At 46.3% G+C, this 20,792-nt stretch overlaps 1 protein-coding gene and 1 long non-coding RNA gene across 2 annotated transcripts in view; one reads left to right on the top strand and one right to left on the bottom strand.

The window, feature by feature from the left end:
* Window positions 1–12,535, bottom strand: part of LOC130275534 (DNA-directed RNA polymerase II subunit RPB1-like) — a 119,167-nt gene extending 106,632 nt beyond the window's left edge. Inside the window, exons 1-7 of the mRNA XM_056523590.1 lie at window positions 10,779–12,535; window positions 9,191–9,255; window positions 7,900–7,965; window positions 6,516–6,582; window positions 4,458–4,522; window positions 3,168–3,232; window positions 82–141 (exon numbers count right to left, since the gene is read on the bottom strand). Coding sequence (XP_056379565.1) covers window positions 11,119–12,033 — 915 coding nt within the window. The 5' untranslated portion in view covers window positions 12,034–12,535 and the 3' untranslated portion in view covers window positions 82–141; window positions 3,168–3,232; window positions 4,458–4,522; ... (2 more) ...; window positions 9,191–9,255; window positions 10,779–11,118. The remainder of the gene's footprint in view (window positions 1–81; window positions 142–3,167; window positions 3,233–4,457; window positions 4,523–6,515; window positions 6,583–7,899; window positions 7,966–9,190; window positions 9,256–10,778) is intronic.
* A 3,485-nt stretch (window positions 12,536–16,020) lies between these two features.
* Window positions 16,021–20,437, top strand: LOC130275535 (uncharacterized). Its single transcript, XR_008844824.1, has 3 exons — window positions 16,021–16,097; window positions 18,559–18,631; window positions 20,369–20,437. It is a non-coding gene; the product is annotated as an uncharacterized LOC130275535 (long non-coding RNA).
* The last annotated feature ends 355 nt before the right edge of the window (window positions 20,438–20,792 follow it).

The following is a 20,792-nucleotide window of genomic DNA, read 5'->3' as shown; positions in this document are numbered from 1 at the left end:
TTCAAATGTCAACAAATGCCTATCCTTAGACATCCCTGTTTCATAATCCCTGATGCATGTATCAAGAACATGTTATCTTACCTGTGTGTTTTTACAAATGATGCTTGGTGAGAAGGTGAACGTAACATATACCCTCGTCAGCTGCAAGAAAGGAACCATGAAACAGGTAATTAATATTTATATGAATTACTGATAACAGTCAGGATAGAGGTAAAATCTAGACCTGCAAAGATGTCATAGTCTTTCCCTTATACATGAAGATATATGTGTTGTTAATAAGTATATAGTCTATGGACAGCTTCTTATATAACACAACCATATCTCAGGTACAGAGGTTAGGAACATATGTGACCCTTATTCTCTGTTTTTTATTTGTAAGAATCCCCTTTTTCAATATTTAATAGAAGTTTACTTTAGACCAGTGTTTCCCAACCTGTTTCGCCTCAGGGCACCCCTTGGAAATGTTTATTTTTCACGGGGTACCCATACTAAAGTTGACGAGCAAAAAGGTGGTGTACATGAGTGACAGAGGAGCGTAGAGGAGTGTACATGGGTAAAAGAGGAGTGTAGAGGAGTGTACATGGGTAAAATAAGAGTGTAGAGGAGTGTACATAGGTAAAAGAGGAGTGTAGAGCAGTGTACATAGGTGACAAAGGGGTGTAGAGGGGCAAACATGGGTGACAGAGTGGTGTTGGGGGTGTAGAGGAGTGTGCATGGGTGACAGAGGGGTGTAGAGCACTGTAGAGGAGTGTACATGGGTGGCAGAGGGGTGTAGAGGAGTGTACATGGGTGGCAGACGGGTGTAGAGAAGCTTACATGGGTGGCAAAGGGGTGTAGAGGAGTGTACATAGGTGGCAGAGGGGTGTAGAGGAGTGTACAAGGGTGACAGAGGGGTGTAGAGAAATGTACATGGGTGACAGAGTGGTGTAGAGGAGTGTACATGTGTGGCAAAGGGGTGTAGAGGGGTGTACATTGGTGACAGAGGGGTGTTGGTGGTGTAGAGGAGTGTAAGTGGGTGATGCATGAGCGCAGAGGAGTGTACATGGATAACAGAGGGGTGTAGAGGGGTGTACATGGTTGATAGAGGGGTGTAGAGGAGAGTACATGGGTGACAGAGGAGAGTAGAGGAGTGCACATGGGTAACAGAGGGGTGTACATGGGTGACAGAGGGGTATTGAGGAGTGTTCATGGGTGGCAGACGGGTGTAGAGGAGTGTTCATGGGTGGCAGAGGGGTATAGAGAAGTGTTCATGGGTGACAGAGGGCGTAGGGGTGACAGAGGGGTGTAGGGTGTGATAGATGGGGGTACATGGGTGACAGAAGGGTGTTGGGATGTAGAGGAGTGTACATTGGTGACAGGAGTGTAGAGGAGTGTACATGGGTAACAGAGGAGTGTACATGGGTAACAGAAAGGTGTACATGGGTGACAGATGGGTGTAGAGGAGTGTACATGGGTGACAGAGGGGTGTAGGGGTGACAGATGGGTGTAGAGGGGTGTACATGGGTGACAAGGGGGCATAGGGGTGACAGAGGAGCGCAGAGGAGTGTACATGGGTAACAAAGTGGTGTAGAGGAGTGTACATGGGTGGCAGAGGGGTGTAGAGTAGTGTACATGGGTGGCAGAGGGCTGTAAAGGAGTGTACATAGGTGGCAGAGGGGTGTAGAGGTGTGTACGTGGGTGACAGGGGGCATAGGGGAGTGACAGAAGGGTCTAGGGGTGATAGAGGGGTGTACATGGGTGGCAGAGAGGTAAACATGGGGGACAGAGGGGTGGAGAGAAGTGTACATGGGAGACAGAGGGGTGTGGATGTGTGTACATGGATGACAGAGGGGTGAGGAGGAGTGAACATGGGTGGCAGAGGGGTGTAGAGGAGTGTACATGGGTAACAGAGGGGTGTAAAGGGGCATACATAGGTGACAGAGTGGTATTGGGGGTGTAGAGTAGTGTACATGAGTGACAGGTGTAGAGGGGTGTACATGGGTGACAGAGGGGTGTAAAGGAGTGTACATGGGTTGCAGATGGGTGTAGAGATGTGTACATGGATGACAGGGAGGCATAGAGGGGGACAGAATGGTGTATGGGGTGATGGAGGGGTGTGCATGGGTGACAGAGCGGTGTAAAGGAGTATACATAGGTGACAGAGGGGTGTAGAGGAGTGTACATGATAGGCAGATGGGTGTTGAGGAGTGTACATGGGTGACAGAGGGGTGTAGAGGAGTGTACATGGGTGATAGGGGGCGTAGGGGGTGACAGAGGGGTGTACATGGGTGACAGAGAGTTGTTGGGTGTGTAGAGGAGTGTACATGTGTGATAGAGGAGCGTAGAGGAGTGTACATGGTAACAGAGGAGTGTAGAGGAGTGTACATGGGTGTCAGAGGGGTGTAGAGGAGTGTACATGGGTGACAGAGGATCGTAGAGTAGTGTACATGAGTGACAGGGGGACGTAGGGGGTGAAAGAGGGGTTTACGGGGTGATAGAGGGGTGTACATAGGTGACAGAGGTGGGTTGGGGGTGTAAAGATGTGTACATGGGTTGCATAGTGGTTTAGAGGAGTGTATATGAGTGATAGATGGGTGTAAATGGGTGAAAGGGGGCATAGGGGGTGACAGAGTGGTGTATATTGGTGACAGAGAGGTGTTGGGGGTGTAGAGGAGTGTACGTGGGTGACAGAGGAGCGCAGAGTAGTATACATGGATAACAAAAGGGTGTAGCGGTGTACATTGGTGATAGAGGGGTGTAGAGGAGTGTACATGGGTGACGGAGGAGCTTAGAGGAGTGTAAATGGGTAGCAGATGGGTGTAGAGGGGTGTACATGGGTGACAGAGCGGTGTAGAGGAGTGTACATGGGTGACAGAGGGGTGTAGAGGAGTGTACATGGGTGACAGAGGGGTGTAGAGGAGTGTACATGGGTGACAGAGGGGTGTAGAGGAGTGTACATGGGTAACAGAGGAGTGTAGAGGAGTGTACAGAGGCCTACATTACCATTACTTGATTAACTGTTGTATATTATATAAAACATTAAGATAAAATATTTTACAAAAATATACATTATATTTTAAGTTCCTTTTTCCACTCCTTTTTCCATAATTCCTGAGATAAGTAGTTCTGGCCCTAGAGTGTTATATATATTAGCGTCTGTAGCATGTATCAGGAACATGTTATCATACCTGTGTCTTTTTTACAGAGGACTGATGCCCGGTGAAAAGGTGAACGTGACATATACCCTCGTCAGCTGCAAGAAAGGAACCACGAAACAGGTAATTAATATTTATATTAATTACTGATAACAATCAGGCTAGATGTAAAATCTAGACCTGCAGACATGTCATAGTCTTTCCCGTATACATGAAGATATATGTGTTTTTAATAAGTATATCGTCTATGGACAGCTTTATATATAACACAACCATATCTCAGGTACAGAGATTAGGAACATTCCAAAGTTGACGAGTAAAAAGGTAGCAGAAAGGTGAACATGGGTAACAGGAGTGTTGAGGAGTGTACATGGGTGGCAGATTGGTTTAGAGGAGTGTACATGGGGTATAGATGGGTGTACATGGGTGACAGGGGGCGTAGGGGGTGTAAATGGGTGACAGAAGTGTTGGGTGTGTAGAGGAGTGTACATGGGTGATAGAGGAGCATAGAGGAGTGTACATGGTAACAGAGGAGTGTACTTGGGTGTCAGAGGGGTGTAGAGGAGTGTACATGGGTGACAGAGGAGCATAGAGGAGTGTACATGGGTAACAAAGGAGTGTACATGGGTGACAGGAGGACGTAGGGGGTGAAAGAGGGGTGTAGGGGGTTATAAAGGGGTGTACATAGGTGACAGAGGGGTGTTGGGGGTGTAGAGGTGTGTACATGGGTGGCAGAGTGGTTTAGAGGAGTGTATATGAGTGATAGATGGGTGTAAATGGGTGAAAGGGGGCGTAGGGGGTGACAGAGTGGTATACATTGGTGACAGAGAGGTGTTGGGGATGTAGAGGAGTGTACGTGTGTGACAGAGGAGCGCAGAGTAGTATACATGGATAACCGAAGGGTGTAGGGGTGTACATTGGTGATAGAGGGGTGTAGAGGAGTGTACATGGGTGACGGAGGAGCTTAGAGGCGTGTAAATGGGTAACTGATGGGTGTAGAGGGGTGTACATGGGTGACAGAGGGGTGTAGAGGAGTGTACATGGGTGACAGAGGGGTGTAGAGGAGTGTACATGGGTGACAGAGGGGTGTAGAGGAGTGTACATGGGTAACAGAGGAGTGTACAGAGGCCTACATTACCATTACTTGATTAACTGTTGTATATTATATAAAACATTTAGATACAATATTTAACAAAAATATACATTATATTTTAAGTTCCTTTTTCCACTCCTTTTTTCATAATTCCTGAGATAAGTAGTTCTGGCCCTAGAGTGTTATATATATTAGAGTCTGTACCATGTATCAGGAACATGTTATCATACCTGTTTTTTTTTTACAGATGACTGATGCCTGGTGAAAAGTTGAACGTGACATATACCCCCGTCAGCTGCAACAAAGGAACCACGAAACAGGTAATTAATATTTATATTAATTACTGATAACAATCAGGCTAGATGTAAAATCTAGACCTGCAGACATGTCATAGTCTTTCCCGTATACATGAAGATATATGTGTTTTTAATAAGTATATCGTCTATGGACAGCTTTATATATAACACAACCATATCTCAGGTACAGAGATTAGGAATATTCATGATCCTTATCCTCTGTTTTTTATTTGTAGGAATCCCCTTTTTTCAATTTTTAATAGAAGTTTACTTTAGACCAGTGTTTCCCAACCTTTTTTGCCTCGGGGCACCCCTTGGAAAAAGATTTTTTCGCAGGGAACCCATACCAAAGTTGACGAGTAAAAAGGTAGCAGAAAGGTGAACATGGGTAACAGGAGTGTCGAGGAGTGTACATGAGTGGCAGAGGGGTTTAGAGGAGTGTACATGGGTGATAGATGGGTGTACATGGGTGATAGGGGGGGGTAGGGAGTGACATAGGGGTGTACATGGGTGACAGAGAGGTGTTGGGTGTCTAGAGGAGTGTACATGGGTGATAGAGGAGCGTAGAGGAGTGTACATGGGTGACAGGGGGACGTAGAGGGTGAAAGAGGATTGTACGGGGCGATAGAAGGGTGTACATAGGTGACAGAGGTGTGTTGGGGGTGTAGAGATGTGTACATGGGTGGCAGAGTGGTTTAAACAGGTGTATATGAGTGATAGATGGGTGTAAATGGGTGAAAGGGGCGTAGGGGGTGACAGAGTGGTGTATATTGGAGTGTATAAGTATATCGTCTATGGACAGCTTTATATATAACACAACCATATCTCAGGTACAGAGATTAGGAACATTCATGATCTTTATCCTCTGTTTTTTTATTTGTAGCAATCCCCTTTTTCAATATTTAATAGAAGTTTACTTTAGACCAGTGTTTCCCACCCTTTTTCGCCTCGGGGCACCCCTTGGAAAAAACGATTTTCGCAGGGAACCCATACCAAAGTTGACGAGTAAAAAGGTAGCAGAAAGGTGAACATGGGTAACAGGAGTGTCGAGGAGTGTACATGAGTGGCAGAGGGGTTTAGAGGAGTGTACATGGGTGATAGATGGGTGTACATGGGTGATAGGGGGGGGTAGGGAGTGACATAGGGGTGTACATGGGTGACAGAGAGGTGTTGGGTGTCTAGAGGAGTGTACATGGGTGACAGAGGATCGTAGAGTAGTGTACATGGGTGACAGGGGTACGTAGGGGGTGAAAGAGGGGTGTACGGGGTTATAGAAGGGTGTACATAGGTGACAGAGGTGTGTTGGGGGTGTAGAGATGTGTACATGGGTGGCAGAGTGGTTTAGAGGAGTGTATATGAGTGATAGATGGGTGTAAATGGGTGAAAGGGGGCGTAGGCGGAGACAGAGTGGTGTCATTGGTGACAGAGAGGTGTTGGGGGTGTAAAGAAGTTTACGTGGGTGACAGGAGCGCAGAGTAGTATACATGGATAACAGAAGGGTGTAGGGGTGTACATTGGTGAAAGAGGGGTGTAGAGGAGTGTACATGGGGGACAGAGGAGATTAGAGGAGTGTAAATGGGTAACAGATGGGTGTAGAGGGGTGTACATGGGTGACGGAGGGGTGTAGATGATTGTACATGTGTGACAGAGGGGTGTAGAGGAGTGTACATGGGTGTCAGAGGGGTGTAGAGGAGTGTACATAGGTGACAGAGGGGTGTAGAGGAGTGTACATGGGTGACAGAGGGGTGTAGAGGAGTGTACATGGGTGACAGAGGGGTGTAGAGGAGTGTACAGAGGCCTACATTACCATTACTTGATTAACTGTTGTATATTATATAAAATATTTAGATAAAATATTTAACAAAAATATACATTATATTTTAAGTACCTTTTTCCACTCCTTTTTCCATAATTCCTGAGATAAGTAGTTCTGGCCCTAGAGTGTTATATATATTAGCGTCTGTAGCATGTATCAGGAACATGTTATCATACCTGTGTCTTTTTTTTACAGACGACTGATGCCCGGGGAAAAGGTGAACGTGACATATACCCTCGTAAGCTGCAAGAAAGGAACCACGAAACAGGTAATTAATATTTATATTAATTACTGATAACAATCAGGGTAGATGTAAAATCTTGACCTGCAGAGATGTCATAGTCTTTCCCGTATACATGAAGATATATGTGTTTTTAATAAGTATATCGTCTATGGACAGCTTTATATATAACACAACCATATCTCAGGTACAGAGATTAGGAACATTCATGATCTTTATCCTCTGTTTTTTTATTTGTAGCAATCCCCTTTTTCAATATTTAATAGAAGTTTACTTTAGACCAGTGTTTCCCACCCTTTTTCGCCTCGGGGCACCCCTTGGAAAAAACGATTTTCGCAGGGAACCCATACCAAAGTTGACGAGTAAAAAGGTAGCAGAAAGGTGAACATGGGTAACAGGAGTGTCGAGGAGTGTACATGAGTGGCAGAGGGGTTTAGAGGAGTGTACATGGGTGATAGATGGGTGTACATGGGTGATAGGGGGGGTAGGGAGTGACATAGGGGTGTACATGGGTGACAGAGAGGTGTTGGGTGTCTAGAGGAGTGTACATGGGTGATAGAGGAGCGTAGAGGAGTGTACATGGGTGACAGGGGGACGTAGAGGGTGAAAGAGGATTGTACGGGGCGATAGAAGGGTGTACATAGGTGACAGAGGTGTGTTGGGGGTGTAGAGATGTGTACATGGGTGGCAGAGTGGTTTAAACAGGTGTATATGAGTGATAGATGGGTGTAAATGGGTGAAAGGGGCGTAGGGGGTGACAGAGTGGTGTATATTGGTGACAGAGAGGTGTTGGGGGTGTAGAGGAGTGTACGAGGGTGACAGAGGAGCGCAGAGTAGTATACATGGATAACAACAGGGTGTAGGGGTGTACATTGGTGATAGAGGGGTGTAGAGGAGTGTACATGGGTGACGGAGGAGCTTAGAGGAGTGTAAATGGGTAGCAGATGGGTGTAGAGGAGTGTACTTGGGTGTCAGAGGGGTGTAGAGGAGTGTACATGGGTGACAGAGGGGTGTAGAGGAGTGTACATGGGTGACAGAGGGGTGTAGAGGAGTGTACATGAGTGACAGAGGGGTGTAGAGGAGTGTACATGGGTAACAGAGGAGTGTAGAGGAGTGTACAGAGGCCTACATTACCATTACTTGATTAACTGTTGTATATTATATAAAACATTTAGATAAAATATTTTACAAAAATATTCATTATATTTTAAGTTCCTTTTTCCACTCCTTTTTCCATAATTCCTGAGATAAGTAGTTCTGGCCCTAGAGTGTTATATATATTAGCGTCTGTAGCATGTATCAGGAACATGTTATCATACCTGTGTCTTTTTTTTACAGACGACTGATGCCCGGGAAAAGGTGAACGTGACATATACCCTCGTCAGCTGCAAGAAAGGAACCACGAAACAGGTAATTAATATTTATATTACTTACTGATAACAATCAGGCTAGATGTAAAATCTAGACCTGCAGACATGTCATAGTCTTTCCCGTATACATGAAGATATATGTGTTTTTAATAAGTATATCGTCTATGGACAGCTTTATATATAACACAACCATATCTCAGGTACAGAGATTAGGAACATTCCAAAGTTGACGAGTAAAAAGGTAGCAGAAAGGTGAACATGGGTAACAGGAGTGTCGAGGAGTGTACATGGGTGGCAGATTGGTTTAGAGGAGTGTACATGGGTGATAGATGGGTGTACATGGGTGACAGGGGGCGTAGGGGGTGTAAATGGTTGACAGAAGTGTTGGGTGTGTAGAGGAGTGTACATGGGTGATAGAGGAGCATAGAGGAGTGTACATGGTAACAGAGGAGTGTACTTGGGTGTCAGAGGGGTGTAGAGGAGTGTACATGGGTGACAGAGGAGCATAGAGGAGTGTACATGGGTAACAAAGGAGTGTACATGGGTGACAGGAGGACGTAGGGGGTGAAAGAGGGGTGTAGGGGGTTATAAAGGGGTGTACATAGGTGACAGAGGGGTGTTGGGAGTGTAGAGGTGTGTACATGGGTGGCAGAGTGGTTTAGAGGAGTGTATATGAGTGATAGATGGGTGTAAATGGGTGAAAGGGGGCGTAGGGGGTGACAGAGTGGTATACATTGGTGACAGAGAGGTGTTGGGGGTGTAGAGGAGTGTACGTGTGTGACAGAGGAGCGCAGAGTAGTATACATGGATAACCGAAGGGTGTAGGGGTGTACATTGGTGATAGAGGGGTGTAGAGGAGTGTACATGGGTGATGGAGGAGCTTAGAGGCGTGTAAATGGGTAACTGATGGGTGTAGAGGGGTGTACATGGGTGACAGAGGGGTGTAGAGGAGTGTACATGGGTGACAGAGGGGTGTAGAGGAGTGTACATGGGTGACAGAGGGGTGTAGAGGAGTGTACATGGGTAACAGAGGAGTGTACAGAGGCCTACATTACCATTACTTGATTAACTGTTGTATATTATATAAAACATTTAGATACAATATTTAACAAAAATATACATTATATTTTAAGTTCCTTTTTCCACTTCTTTTTCCATAATTCCTGAGATAAGTAGTTCTGGCCCTAGAGTGTTATATATATTAGAGTCTGTACCATGTATCAGGAACATGTTATCATACCTGTTTCTTTTTTACAGATGACTGATGCCTGGTGAAAAGTTGAACGTGACATATACCCCCGTCAGCTGCAACAAAGGAACCACGAAACAGGTAATTAATATTTATATTAATTACTGATAACAATCAGGCTAGATGTAAAATCTAGACCTGCAGACATGTCATAGTCTTTCCCGTATACATGAAGATATATGTGTTTTTAATAAGTATATCGTCTATGGACAGCTTTATATATAACACAACCATATCTCAGGTACAGAGATTAGGAATATTCATGATCCTTATCCTCTGTTTTTTATTTGTAGGAATCCCCTTTTTTCAATTTTTAATAGAAGTTTACTTTAGACCAGTGTTTCCCAACCTTTTTTGCCTCGGGGCACCCCTTGGAAAAAGATTTTTTCGCAGGGAACCCATACCAAAGTTGACGAGTAAAAAGGTAGCAGAAAGGTGAACATGGGTAACAGGAGTGTCGAGGAGTGTAAATGGGTGGCAGATTGGTTTAGAGGAGTGTACATGGGTGATAGATGGGTGTACATGGGTGATAGGGGGCGTAGGGGGTGATAGAGGGGTGTACATGGGTGACATAGAGGTGTTGGGTGTGTAGAGGAGTGTACATGGGTGATAGAGGAGCGTAGAGGAGTGTACATGGTAACAGAGGAGTGTAGAGGAGTGTACATGGGTGTCAGAGGGGTGTAGAGGAGTGTACATGGGTGACAAAGGAGCGTAGAGGAGTGTACATGGGTAACAGAGGAGTGTACATGGGTGACAGAGGGGTGTAGAGGAGTGTACATGGGTGACAGAGGATCGTAGAGTAGTGTACATGGGTGACAGCGGTACGTAGGGGGTGAAAGAGGGGTGTACGGGGTTATAGAAGGGTGTACATAGGTGACAGAGGTGTGTTGGGGGTGTAGAGATGTGTACATGGGTGACAGAGTGGTTTAGAGGAGTGTATATGAGTGATAGATGGGTGTAAATGGGTGAAAGGGGGCATAGGCGGAGACAGAGTGGTGTCATTGGTGACAGAGAGGTGTTGGGGGTGTAAAGAAGTTTACGTGGGTGACAGAGGAGCGCAGAGTAGTATACATGGATAACAGAAGGGTGTAGGGGTGTACATTGGTGATAGAGGGGTGTAGAGGAGTGTACATGGGGGACAGAGGAGATTAGAGGAGTGTAAATGGGTAACAGATGGGTGTAGAGGGGTGTACATGGGTGACGGAGGGGTGTAGATGATTGTACATGTGTGACAGAGGGGTGTAGAGGAGTGTACATGGGTGTCAGAGGGGTGTAGAGGAGTGTACATAGGTGACAGAGGGGTGTAGAGGAGTGTACATGGGTGACAGAGGGGTGTAGAGGAGTGTACATGGGTGACAGAGGGGTGTAGAGGAGTGTACAGAGGCCTACATTACCATTACTTGATTAACTGTTGTATATTATATAAAATATTTAGATAAAATATTTAACAAAAATATACATTATATTTTAAGTACCTTTTTCCACTCCTTTTTCCATAATTCCTGAGATAAGTAGTTCTGGCCCTAGAGTGTTATATATATTAGCGTCTGTAGCATGTATCAGGAACATGTTATCATACCTGTGTCTTTTTTTTACAGACGACTGATGCCCGGGGAAAAGGTGAACGTGACATATACCCTCGTCAGCTGCAAGAAAGGAACCACCAAACAGGTAATTAATATTTATATTAATTACTGATAACAATCAGGGTAGATGTAAAATCTAGACCTGCAGAGATGTCATAGTCTTTCCCGTATACATGAAGATATATGTGTTTTTAATAAGTATATCGTCTATGGACAGCTTTATATATAACACAACCATATCTCAGGTACAGAGATTAGGAACATTCATGATCTTTATCCTCTGTTTTTTTATTTGTAGCAATCCCCTTTTTCAATATTTAATAGAAGTTTACTTTAGACCAGTGTTTCCCACCCTTTTTCGCCTCGGGACACCCCTTGGAAAAAACGATTTTCGCAGGGAACCCATACCAAAGTTGACGAGTAAAAAGGTAGCAGAAAGGTGAACATGGGTAACAGGAGTGTCGAGGAGTGTACATGAGTGGCAGAGGGGTTTAGAGGAGTGTACATGGGTGATAGATGGGTGTACATGGGTGATAGGGGGGGGTAGGGAGTGACATAGGGGTGTACATGGGTGACAGAGAGGTGTTGGGTGTCTAGAGAAGTGTACATGGGTGATAGAGGAGCGTAGATGAGTGTACATGGTAACAGAGAAGTGTACATGGGTGTCAGAGGGGTGTAGAGGAGTGTACATGGGTGACAGAGGATCGTAGAGTAGTGTACATGGGTGACAGGGGGACGTAGAGGGTGAAAGAGGATTGTACGGGGCGATAGAAGGGTGTACATAGGTGACAGAGGTGTGTTGGGGGTGTAGAGATGTGTACATGGGTGGCAGAGTGGTTTAAACAGGTGTATATGAGTGATAGATGGGTGTAAATGGGTGAAAGGGGCATAGGGGGTGACAGAGTGGTGTATATTGGTGACAGAGAGGTGTTGGGGGTGTAGAGGAGTGTACGAGGGTGACAGAGGAGCGCAGAGTAGTATACATGGATAACAGAAGGGTGTAGGTGTGTACATAGGTGATAGAAGGGTGTAGAGGAGTGTACATGGGTGACGGAGAAGCTTAGAGAAGTGTAAATGGGTAACAGATGGGTGTAGAGGGGTGTACATGGGTGACAGAGGGGTGTAGAGGAGTGTACATGGGTGACAGAGGGGTGTAGAGGAGTGTACATGGGTGACAAAGGGGTGTAGAGGAGTGTACATGGGTGACAGAGGATCATAGAGTAGTGTACATGGGTGACAGGGGGACATAGGGGGTGAAAGGGGTGTACAGGGTGATAGAAGGGTGTACACAGGTGACAGAGGGGTGTTGGGGGTGTAGAGATGTGTACATGGGTGTCAGAGTGGTTTAGAGGAGTGTATATGAGTGATAGATGGGTGTAAATGGGTGAAAGGGGGCGTAGTGGGTGACAGAGTGGTGTACATTGGTGACAGAGAGGTGTTGGGGGTGTAGAGGAGTGTACGTGGGTGACATAGGAGCGCAGAGTAGTATACATGGATAACAGAAGGGTGTAGGGGTGTACATTGGTGATAGAAGGGTGTAGAGGAGTGTACATGGGTGACGGAGGAACTTAGAGGAGTGTAAATGGGTAACAGATGAGTGTAGAGGGGTGTACATGGGTGACCTAGCGGTGTAGAGGAGTGTACATGGGTGACAGAGGGGTGTAGAGGAGTGTACATGGGTTACAGAGGGGTGTAGAGGAGTGTACATGGGTGACAGAGGATCGTAGAGTAGTGTACATGGGTGACAGGGGGACGTAGGGGGTGAAAGAGGGGTGTACGGGGTGATAGAAGGGTGTACATAGGTGACAGAGGGGTGTTGGGGGTGTAGAGATGTGTAGATGGGTGACAGAGGGATGTAGGGGGTGAAAGAGGGGTGTACGGGGTGATAGAAGGGTGTACATAGGTGACAGAGGGGTGTTGGGGGTATAGAGATGTGTACATGGGTGGCAGAGTGGTTCAGAGGAGTGTATATGAGTGATAGATGGGTGTAAATGGGTGAAAGGGGGCGTAGGGGGTGACAGAGTGGTGTACATTGGTGACAGAGAGGTGTTGGGGGTGTAGAGGAGTGTACGTGGGTGACATAGGAGCGCAGAGTAGTATACATGGATAACAGAAGGGTGTAGGGGTGTACATTGGTGATAGAAGGGTGTAGAGGAGTGTACATGGGTGACGGAGGAGCTTAGAGGAGTGTAAATGGGTAACAGATGGGTGTAGAGGGGTGTACATGGGTGACAGAGGGGTGTAGAGGAGTGTACATGGTTGACAGAGGGGTGTAGAGGAGTGTACATGGGTGACAGAGGATCGTAGAGTAGTATACATGGGTAACAGAAGGGTGTAGGGGTGTACATTGGTGATAGAGGGGTGTTGGGGGTGTAGAGGAGTGTACGTGGGTGACAAAGGAGCGCAGAGTAGTATACATGGATAACAGAAGGGTGTAGGGGTGTACATTGGTGATAGAGGGGTGTAGAGGAGTGTACATGGGTGACGGAGGAGCTTAGAGGAGTGTAAATGGGTAACAGATGGGTGTAGAGGGGTGTACATGGGTGACAGAGCAGTGTAGAGGAGTGAACATGGGTGACAGAGGGGTGTAGAGGAGTGTACATGGGTGACAGAGGGGTGTAGAGGAGTGTACATGGGTGACAGAGGATCATAGAGTAGTGTACATGGGTGACAGGGGGACATAGGGGGTGAAAGAGGGGTGTACGGGGTGATAGAAGGGTGTACACAGGTGACAGAGGGGTGTTGGGGGTGTAGAGATGTGTACATGGGTGTCAGAGTGGTTTAGAGGAGTGTATATGAGTGATAGATGGGTGTAAATGGGTGAAAGGCGGCGTAGGGGGTGACAGAGTGGTGTACATTGGTGACAGAGAGGTGTTGGGGGTGTAGAGGAGTGTACGTGGGTGACATAGGAGCGCAGAGTAGTATACATGGATAACAGAAGGGTGTAGGGGTGTACATTGGTGATAGAAGGGTGTAGAGGAGTGTACATGGGTGACGGAGGAACTTAGAGGAGTGTAAATGGGTAACAGATGGGTGTAGAGGGGTGTACATGGGTGACAGAGAGGTGTAGAGGAGTGTACATGGGTGACAGAGGGGTGTAGAGGAGTGTACATGGGTGACAGAGGGGTGTAGAGGAGTGTACATGGGTGACAGAGGATCATAAAGTAGTGTACATGGGTGACAGGGGGACGTGGGGGGTGAAAGAGGGGTGTACGGGGTGATAGAAGGGTGTACATAGGTGACAGAGGGGTGTTGGGGGTGTAGAGGTGTGTAGATGGGTGGCAGAGTGGTTCAGAGGAGTGTCTATGAATGATAGATGGGTGTAAATGGGTGAAAGGGGGCGTAGGGGGTGACAGAGTGGTGTACATTGGTGACAGAGAAGTGTTGGGGGTGTAGAGGAGTGTACGTGGGTGACAGAGGAGCGCAGAGTAGTATACTTGGATAACAGAAGGGTGTAGGGGTGTACATTGGTGATAGAAGGGTGTAGAGTAGTGTACATGGGTGACGGAGGAGCTTAGAGGAGTGTACATGTGTAACAGATGGGTGTAGAGGGGTGTACATGGGTGACAGAGCGGTGTAGAGGAGTGTGCATGGGTGACAGAGCGGTGTAGAGGAGTGTACATGAGTGACAGAGGGGTGTAGAGGAGTGTAAATGGGTAACAGATGGCTGTAGAGGGGTGTACATGGGTGACAGAGCGGTGTAGAGGAGTGTACATGGGTGACAGAGGGGTGTAGAGGAGTGTACATGGGTAACAGAGGAGTGAAGAGGAGTGTACAGAGGCCTACATTACCATTACTTGATTAACTGTTGTATATTATATAAAACATTTAGATAAAATATTTTACAAAAATATACATTATATTTTAAGTTCCTTTTTCCACTCCTTTTTCCATAATTCCTGAGATAAGTAGTTCTGGCCCTAGAGTGTTATATATATTAGCGTCTGTAGCATGTATCAGGAACATGTTATCATACCTGTGTCTTTTTTTACAGATGACTGATGACCAGTGAAAAGGTGAACGTGACATATACCCCCGTCAGCTGCAAGAAAGGAACCACGAAACAGGTAATTAATATTTATATTAATTACTGATAACAATCAGGCTAGATGTAAAATCTAGACCTGCAGACATGTCATAGTCTTTCCCGTATACATGAAGATATATGTGTTTTTAATAAGTATATCGTCTATGGACAGCTTTATATATAACACAACCATATCTCAGGTACAGAGATTAGGAACATTCCAAAGTTGACGAGTAAAAAGGTAGCAGAAAGGTGAACATGGGTAACAGGAGTGTCGAGGAGTGTACATGGGTGATAGATGGGTGTACATGGGTGACAGTGGGCGTAGGGAGTGACAGAGGGGTGTACATGGGTGACAGAGAGGTGTTGGGTGTGTAGAGGAGTGTACATGGGTGATAGAGGAGCGTAGATGAGTGTACATGGGAACAGAGGAGTGGTCCCAGAGGGGTGTAGAGGAGTGTACATGGGTGACAGAGGATCGCAGAGTAGTGTACATGGGTGACAGGGGGACGTAGGGGGTGAAAGAGGGGTGTACGGGGTGAAAGAAGGGTGTACATAGGTGACAGAGGTGTGTTGGGGATGTAGAGATGTGTACTTGGGTGGCAGAGTGGTTTAGAGGAGTGTATATGAGTGATAGATGGGTGTAAATGGGTGAAAGGGGGCGTAGGGGGTGACAGAGTGGTGTACATTGGTGACAGAGAGGTGTTGGGGGTGTAGAGGAGTGTACGTGGGTGACAGAGGAGCGCAGAGTAGTATACATGGATAACAGAAGGTTGTAGGGGTGTACATTGGCGATAGAGGGGTGTAGAGGAGTGTACATGGGTGACGGAGGAGTGTAGAGGAGTGTAAATGGGTAACAGATGGGTGTAGAGGGGTGTACATGGGTGACAGAGGGGTGTAGAGGGGTGTACATGGGTGACAGAGGGGTGTAGAGGAGTGTACATGGGTGACAGAGGGGTGTAGAGGAGTGTACATGGGTAACAGAGGAGTGTACAGAGGCCTACATTACCATTACTTGATTAACTGTTGTATATTATATAAAACATTTAGATAAAATATTTTACAAAAATATACATTATATTTTTAGTTCCTTTTTCCACTCATTTTTCCAGAATTCCTGAGTTAAGTGGTTCTGGCCCTAGAGTGTTATATATATTAGCGTCTGTAGCATGTATCAGGAACATGTTATCATACCTGTGTCTTTTTTTACAGATGACTGATGCCCGGTGAAAAGGTGAACGTGACATATAGCCCCGTCAGCTGCAAGAAAGGAACTACGAAACAGGTAATTAATATTTATATTAATTACTGATAACAATCAGGCTAGATGTAAAATCTAGACCTGCAGACATGTCATAGTCTTTCCCGTATATATGAAGATATATGTGTTTTTAATAAGTATATCGTCTATGGACAGCTTTATATAACACAACCATATCTCAGGTACAGAGATTAGGAACATTCCAAAGTTGATGAGTAAAGAGGTAGCAGAAAGGGGGACATTGGTAACAGCAGTGTCGAGGAGTGTACATGGGTGGCAGAGTGGTTTAGAGGAGTGTACATGGGTGATAGATGGGTGTACATGGGTGACAGGGGGCGTAGGGAGTGACAGAGGGGTGTACATGGGTGACAGAGAGGTGTTGGGTGTGTAGAGGAGTGTACATGGGTGATAGAGGAGCGTAGATGAGTGTACATGGGAACAGAGGAGTGGTCCCAGAGGGGTGTAGAGGTGTGTACATAGGTGGCAGAGTGGTTCAGAGGAGTGTATATGAGTGATAGATGGGTGTAAATGGGTGAAAGGGGGCATAGGGGGTGACAGAGTGGTGTACATTGGTGACAGAGAGGTGTTGGGGGTGTAGAGGAGTGTACGTGGGTGATAGAGGAGCGCAGAGTAGTATCCATGGATAACAGAAGGGTGTAGGGGTGTACATTGGTGATAGAGGGGTGTAGAGGAGTGTACATGGGTGACGGAGGAGCTTAGAGGAGTGTAAATGGGTAAAAGATGGGTGCAGAGGGGTGTACATGGGTGACAGAGCTGTGTAGAGGAGTGTACATTGGTGACAGAGGGGTGTAGAGGAGTGTACATGGGTGACAGAGGGGTGTAGAGGAGTGTACATGGGTGACAGAGGATCGTAGAGTAGTGTACATGGGTGACAGGGGGACGTAGGGGGTGAAAGAGGGGTGTACGGGGTGATAGAAGGGTGTACATAGGTGGCAGAGGGGTGTTGGGGGTGTAGAGATGTGTACATGGGTGGCAGAGTGGTTTAGAGGAGTGTATATGAGTGATAGATGGGTGTAAGTGGGTGAAAGGGGGCGTAGGGGACGACAGAGTGGTGTACATTGGTGACAGAGAGGTGTTGGGGGTGTAAAGGAGTGTACGTGGGTGATAGAGGAGCGCAGAGTAATACACATTGATAACAGAAGGGTGTAGGGGTGTACATTGGTGATAGAGGGGTGTTGGGGGTGTAGAGGAGTGTACGTGGGTGACAAAGGAGCGCAGAGTAGTATACATGGATAACAGAAGGGTGTAGGGGTGTACATTGGTGATAGAGGGGTGTAGAGGAGTGTACATGGGTGACGGAGGAGCTTAGAGGAGTGTAAATGGGTTACAGATGGGTGTAGAGGGGTGTACATGGGTGACAGAGCGGTGTAGAGGAGTGTACATGGGTGACAGAGGGGTGTAGAGGAGTGTACATGGGTGACAAAGGGGTGTAGAGGAGTGTACATGGGTGACAGAGGATCATAGAGTAGTGTACATGGGTGACAGGGGGACATAGGGGGTGAAAGAGGGGTGTACAGGGTGATAGAAGGGTGTACACAGGTGACAGAGGGGTGTTGGGGGTGTAGAGATGTGTACATCGGTGTCAGAGTGGTTTAGAGGAGTGTATATGAGTGATAGATGGGTGTAAATGGGTGAAAGGGGGCATAGGGGGTGACAGAGTGGTGTACATTGGTGACAGAGAGGTGTTGGGGGTGTAGAGGAGTGTACGTGGGTGACATAGGAGCGCAGAGTAGTATACATGGATAACAGAAGGGTGTAGGGGTGTACATTGGTGATAGAAGGGTGTAGAGGAGTGTACATGGGTGACGGAGGAACTTAGAGGAGTGTAAATGGGTAACAGATGGGTGTAGAGGGGTGTACATGGGTGACAGAGCGGTGTAGAGGAGTGTACATGGGTGACAGAGGGGTGTAGAGGAGTGTACATTGGTGAAAGAGGATCGTAGAGTAGTGTACATGGGTGATAGGGGGACGTAGGGGGTGAAAGAGGGGTGTATGGGGTGATAGAAGGGTGTACATAGGTGACAGAGGGGTGTTGGGGGTGTAGAGATGTGTACATTGTTGGCAGAGTGGTTTAGAGGAGTGTATATGAGTGATAGATTGGCGTAAATGGGTGAAAGGGGGCGTAGGGGGTGACAGAGTGGTGTACATTGGTGACAGAGAGGTGTTGGGGGTGTAGAATAGTGTACATGGGTGACAGAGGGGTGTAGAGGAGTGTACATGGGTAACAGAGTAGTGAAGAGGAGTGTACAGAGGCCTACATTACCATTACTTGATTAACTGTTGTATATTTTTGTAATATATTTTATCTAAATGTTTTATATAATATACATTATATTTTAAGTTCCTTTTTCCCCTCCTTTTCTATAATTCCTGAGATAAGTAGTTCTGGCCATAGAGTGTTATATATATTAGCGTCTGTAGCATGAATCAGGAACATGTTATCATACCTGTGTCTTTTTTACAGAGGACTAATGCCCGGTGAAAAGGTGAGCGTGTCATATACCCCCGTCAGCTGCAAGAAAGGAACCACGAAACAGGTAATTAATATTTATATTAATTACTGATAACAATCAGGCTAGATGTAAAATCTAGACCTGCAGACATGTCATAGTCTTTCCCGTATACATGAAGATATATGTGTTTTTAATAAGTATATCTTTAATAAGTATATCGTCTATGGACAGCTTTATATATAACACAACCATATCTCAGGTACAGAGATTAGGAACATTCCAAATTTGACGAGTAAAAAGGTAGCAGGAAGGTGAACATGGGTAACAGGAGTGTCGAGGAGTGTACATGGGTGATAGATGGGTGTACATGGGTGACAGTGGGCGTAGGGAGTAACAGAGGGGGGAACATGGGTGACAGAGAGGTGTTGGGTGTATAGAGGAGTGTACATGGGTGATAGAGGAGCGTAGAGGAGTGTACATGGTAACAGAGGAGTGGTGTCAGAGGGGTGTAGAGGAGTGTACATGGGTGACAGAGGATCGTAGAGTAGTGTACATGGGTGACAAGGGGACGTAGGGGGTGAAAGAGGGGTGTACGGGGTGATAGAGGGGTGTACATAGGTGACAGAGGGGTGTTGGGGGTGTAGAGGTGTGTACGTGGGTGGCAGAGTGGTTCAGAGGAGTGTATATGAGTGACAGATGGGTGTAAATGGGTGAAAGGGGGCGTAGGGGGTAACAGAGTGGTGTACATTGGTGACAGAGAGGTGTTGGGGGTGTAGAGGAGTGTACGTGGGTGACAGAGGAGCGCAGAGTAGTATACATGGATAACAGAAGGGTGTAGGGGTGTACATTGGTGATAGAGGGGTGTAGAGGAGTGTACATGGGTGACGGAGGAGCTTAGAGGAGTGTAAATGGGTAACAGATGGGTGTAGAGGGGTGTACATGGGTGACAGAGCGGTGTAGAGGAGTGTACATGGGTGACAGAGGGGTGTAGAGGAGTGTACATGGGTGACAGAGGGGTGTAGAGGAGTGTACATGGGTGAAAGAGGATCGTAGAGTAGTGTACATGGGTGATAGGGGGACGTAGGGGGTGAAAGAGGGGTGTATGGGGTGATAGAAGGGTGTACATAGGTGACAGAGGGGTGTTGGGGGTGTAGAGATGTGTACATTGGTGGCAGAGTGGTTTAGAGGAGTGTATATGAGTGATAGATTGGCGTAAATGGGTGAAAGGGGGCGTAGGGGGTGACAGAGTGGTGTACATTGGTGACAGAGAGGTGTTGGGGGTGTAGAGGAGTGTACGTGGGTGACAGAGGAGTGCAGAGTAATATACATGGATAACAGAATGGTGTAGGGGTGTACATTGGTGATAGAAGGTTGTAGAGGAGTGTACATGGGTGACGGAGGAGCTTAGAGGAGTGTAAATGGGTAACAGATGGGTGTAGAGGAGTGTACATGGGTGACAGAGCGGTGTAGAGGAGTGTACATGGGTGACAGAGGGGTGTAGTGGACTGTACATGGGTGACAGAGGGACGTAGAAGAGTGTACATGAGTGACAGAGGGGTGTAGAGGAGTGTACATGGGTAACAGAGGATTGTAGAGGAGTGTACAGAGGCCTACATTACCATTAATTGATTAACTGTTGTATATTATATAAAACATTTAGATAAAATATATTACAAAAATATACATTATATTTTAAGTTCCTTTTTCCACTCCTTTTTCTATAATTCCTGAGATAAGTAGTTCTGGCCCTAGAGTGTTATATATATTAGCGTCTGTAGCATGTATCAGGAACATGTTATCATACCTGTGTCTTTTTTACAGATGACTGAAGCCCGGTGAAAAGATGAACGTGACATATACCCCCATCAGCTCCAAGAAAGGAACCACGAAACAGGTAATTAATATTTATATTAATTACTGATAACAATCAGGCTAGATGTAAAATCTAGACCTGCAGACATGTCATAGTCTTTCCCGTATACATGAAGATATATGTGTTTTTAATAAGTATATTGTCTATGGACAGCTTTATATATAACACAACCATATCTCAGGTACAGAGATTAGGAACATTCCAAAGTTGACGAGTAAAAAGGTAGCAGAAAGGGAAACATGGGTAACAGGAGTGTCGAGGAGTGTACATGGGCTGCAGAGTTGTTTAGAGGAGTGTACATGGGTGATAGATGGGTGTACATGGGTGACAGGGGGCGTAGGGTGTGACAGAGGGGTGTACATGGGTGACAGA

Source organism: Hyla sarda, chromosome 6 (assembly GCF_029499605.1).
Source record: "Hyla sarda isolate aHylSar1 chromosome 6, aHylSar1.hap1, whole genome shotgun sequence".
NCBI lineage: Eukaryota > Metazoa > Chordata > Amphibia > Anura > Hylidae > Hyla > Hyla sarda.
This window is presented reverse-complemented; position numbering and strand designations above follow the sequence as displayed.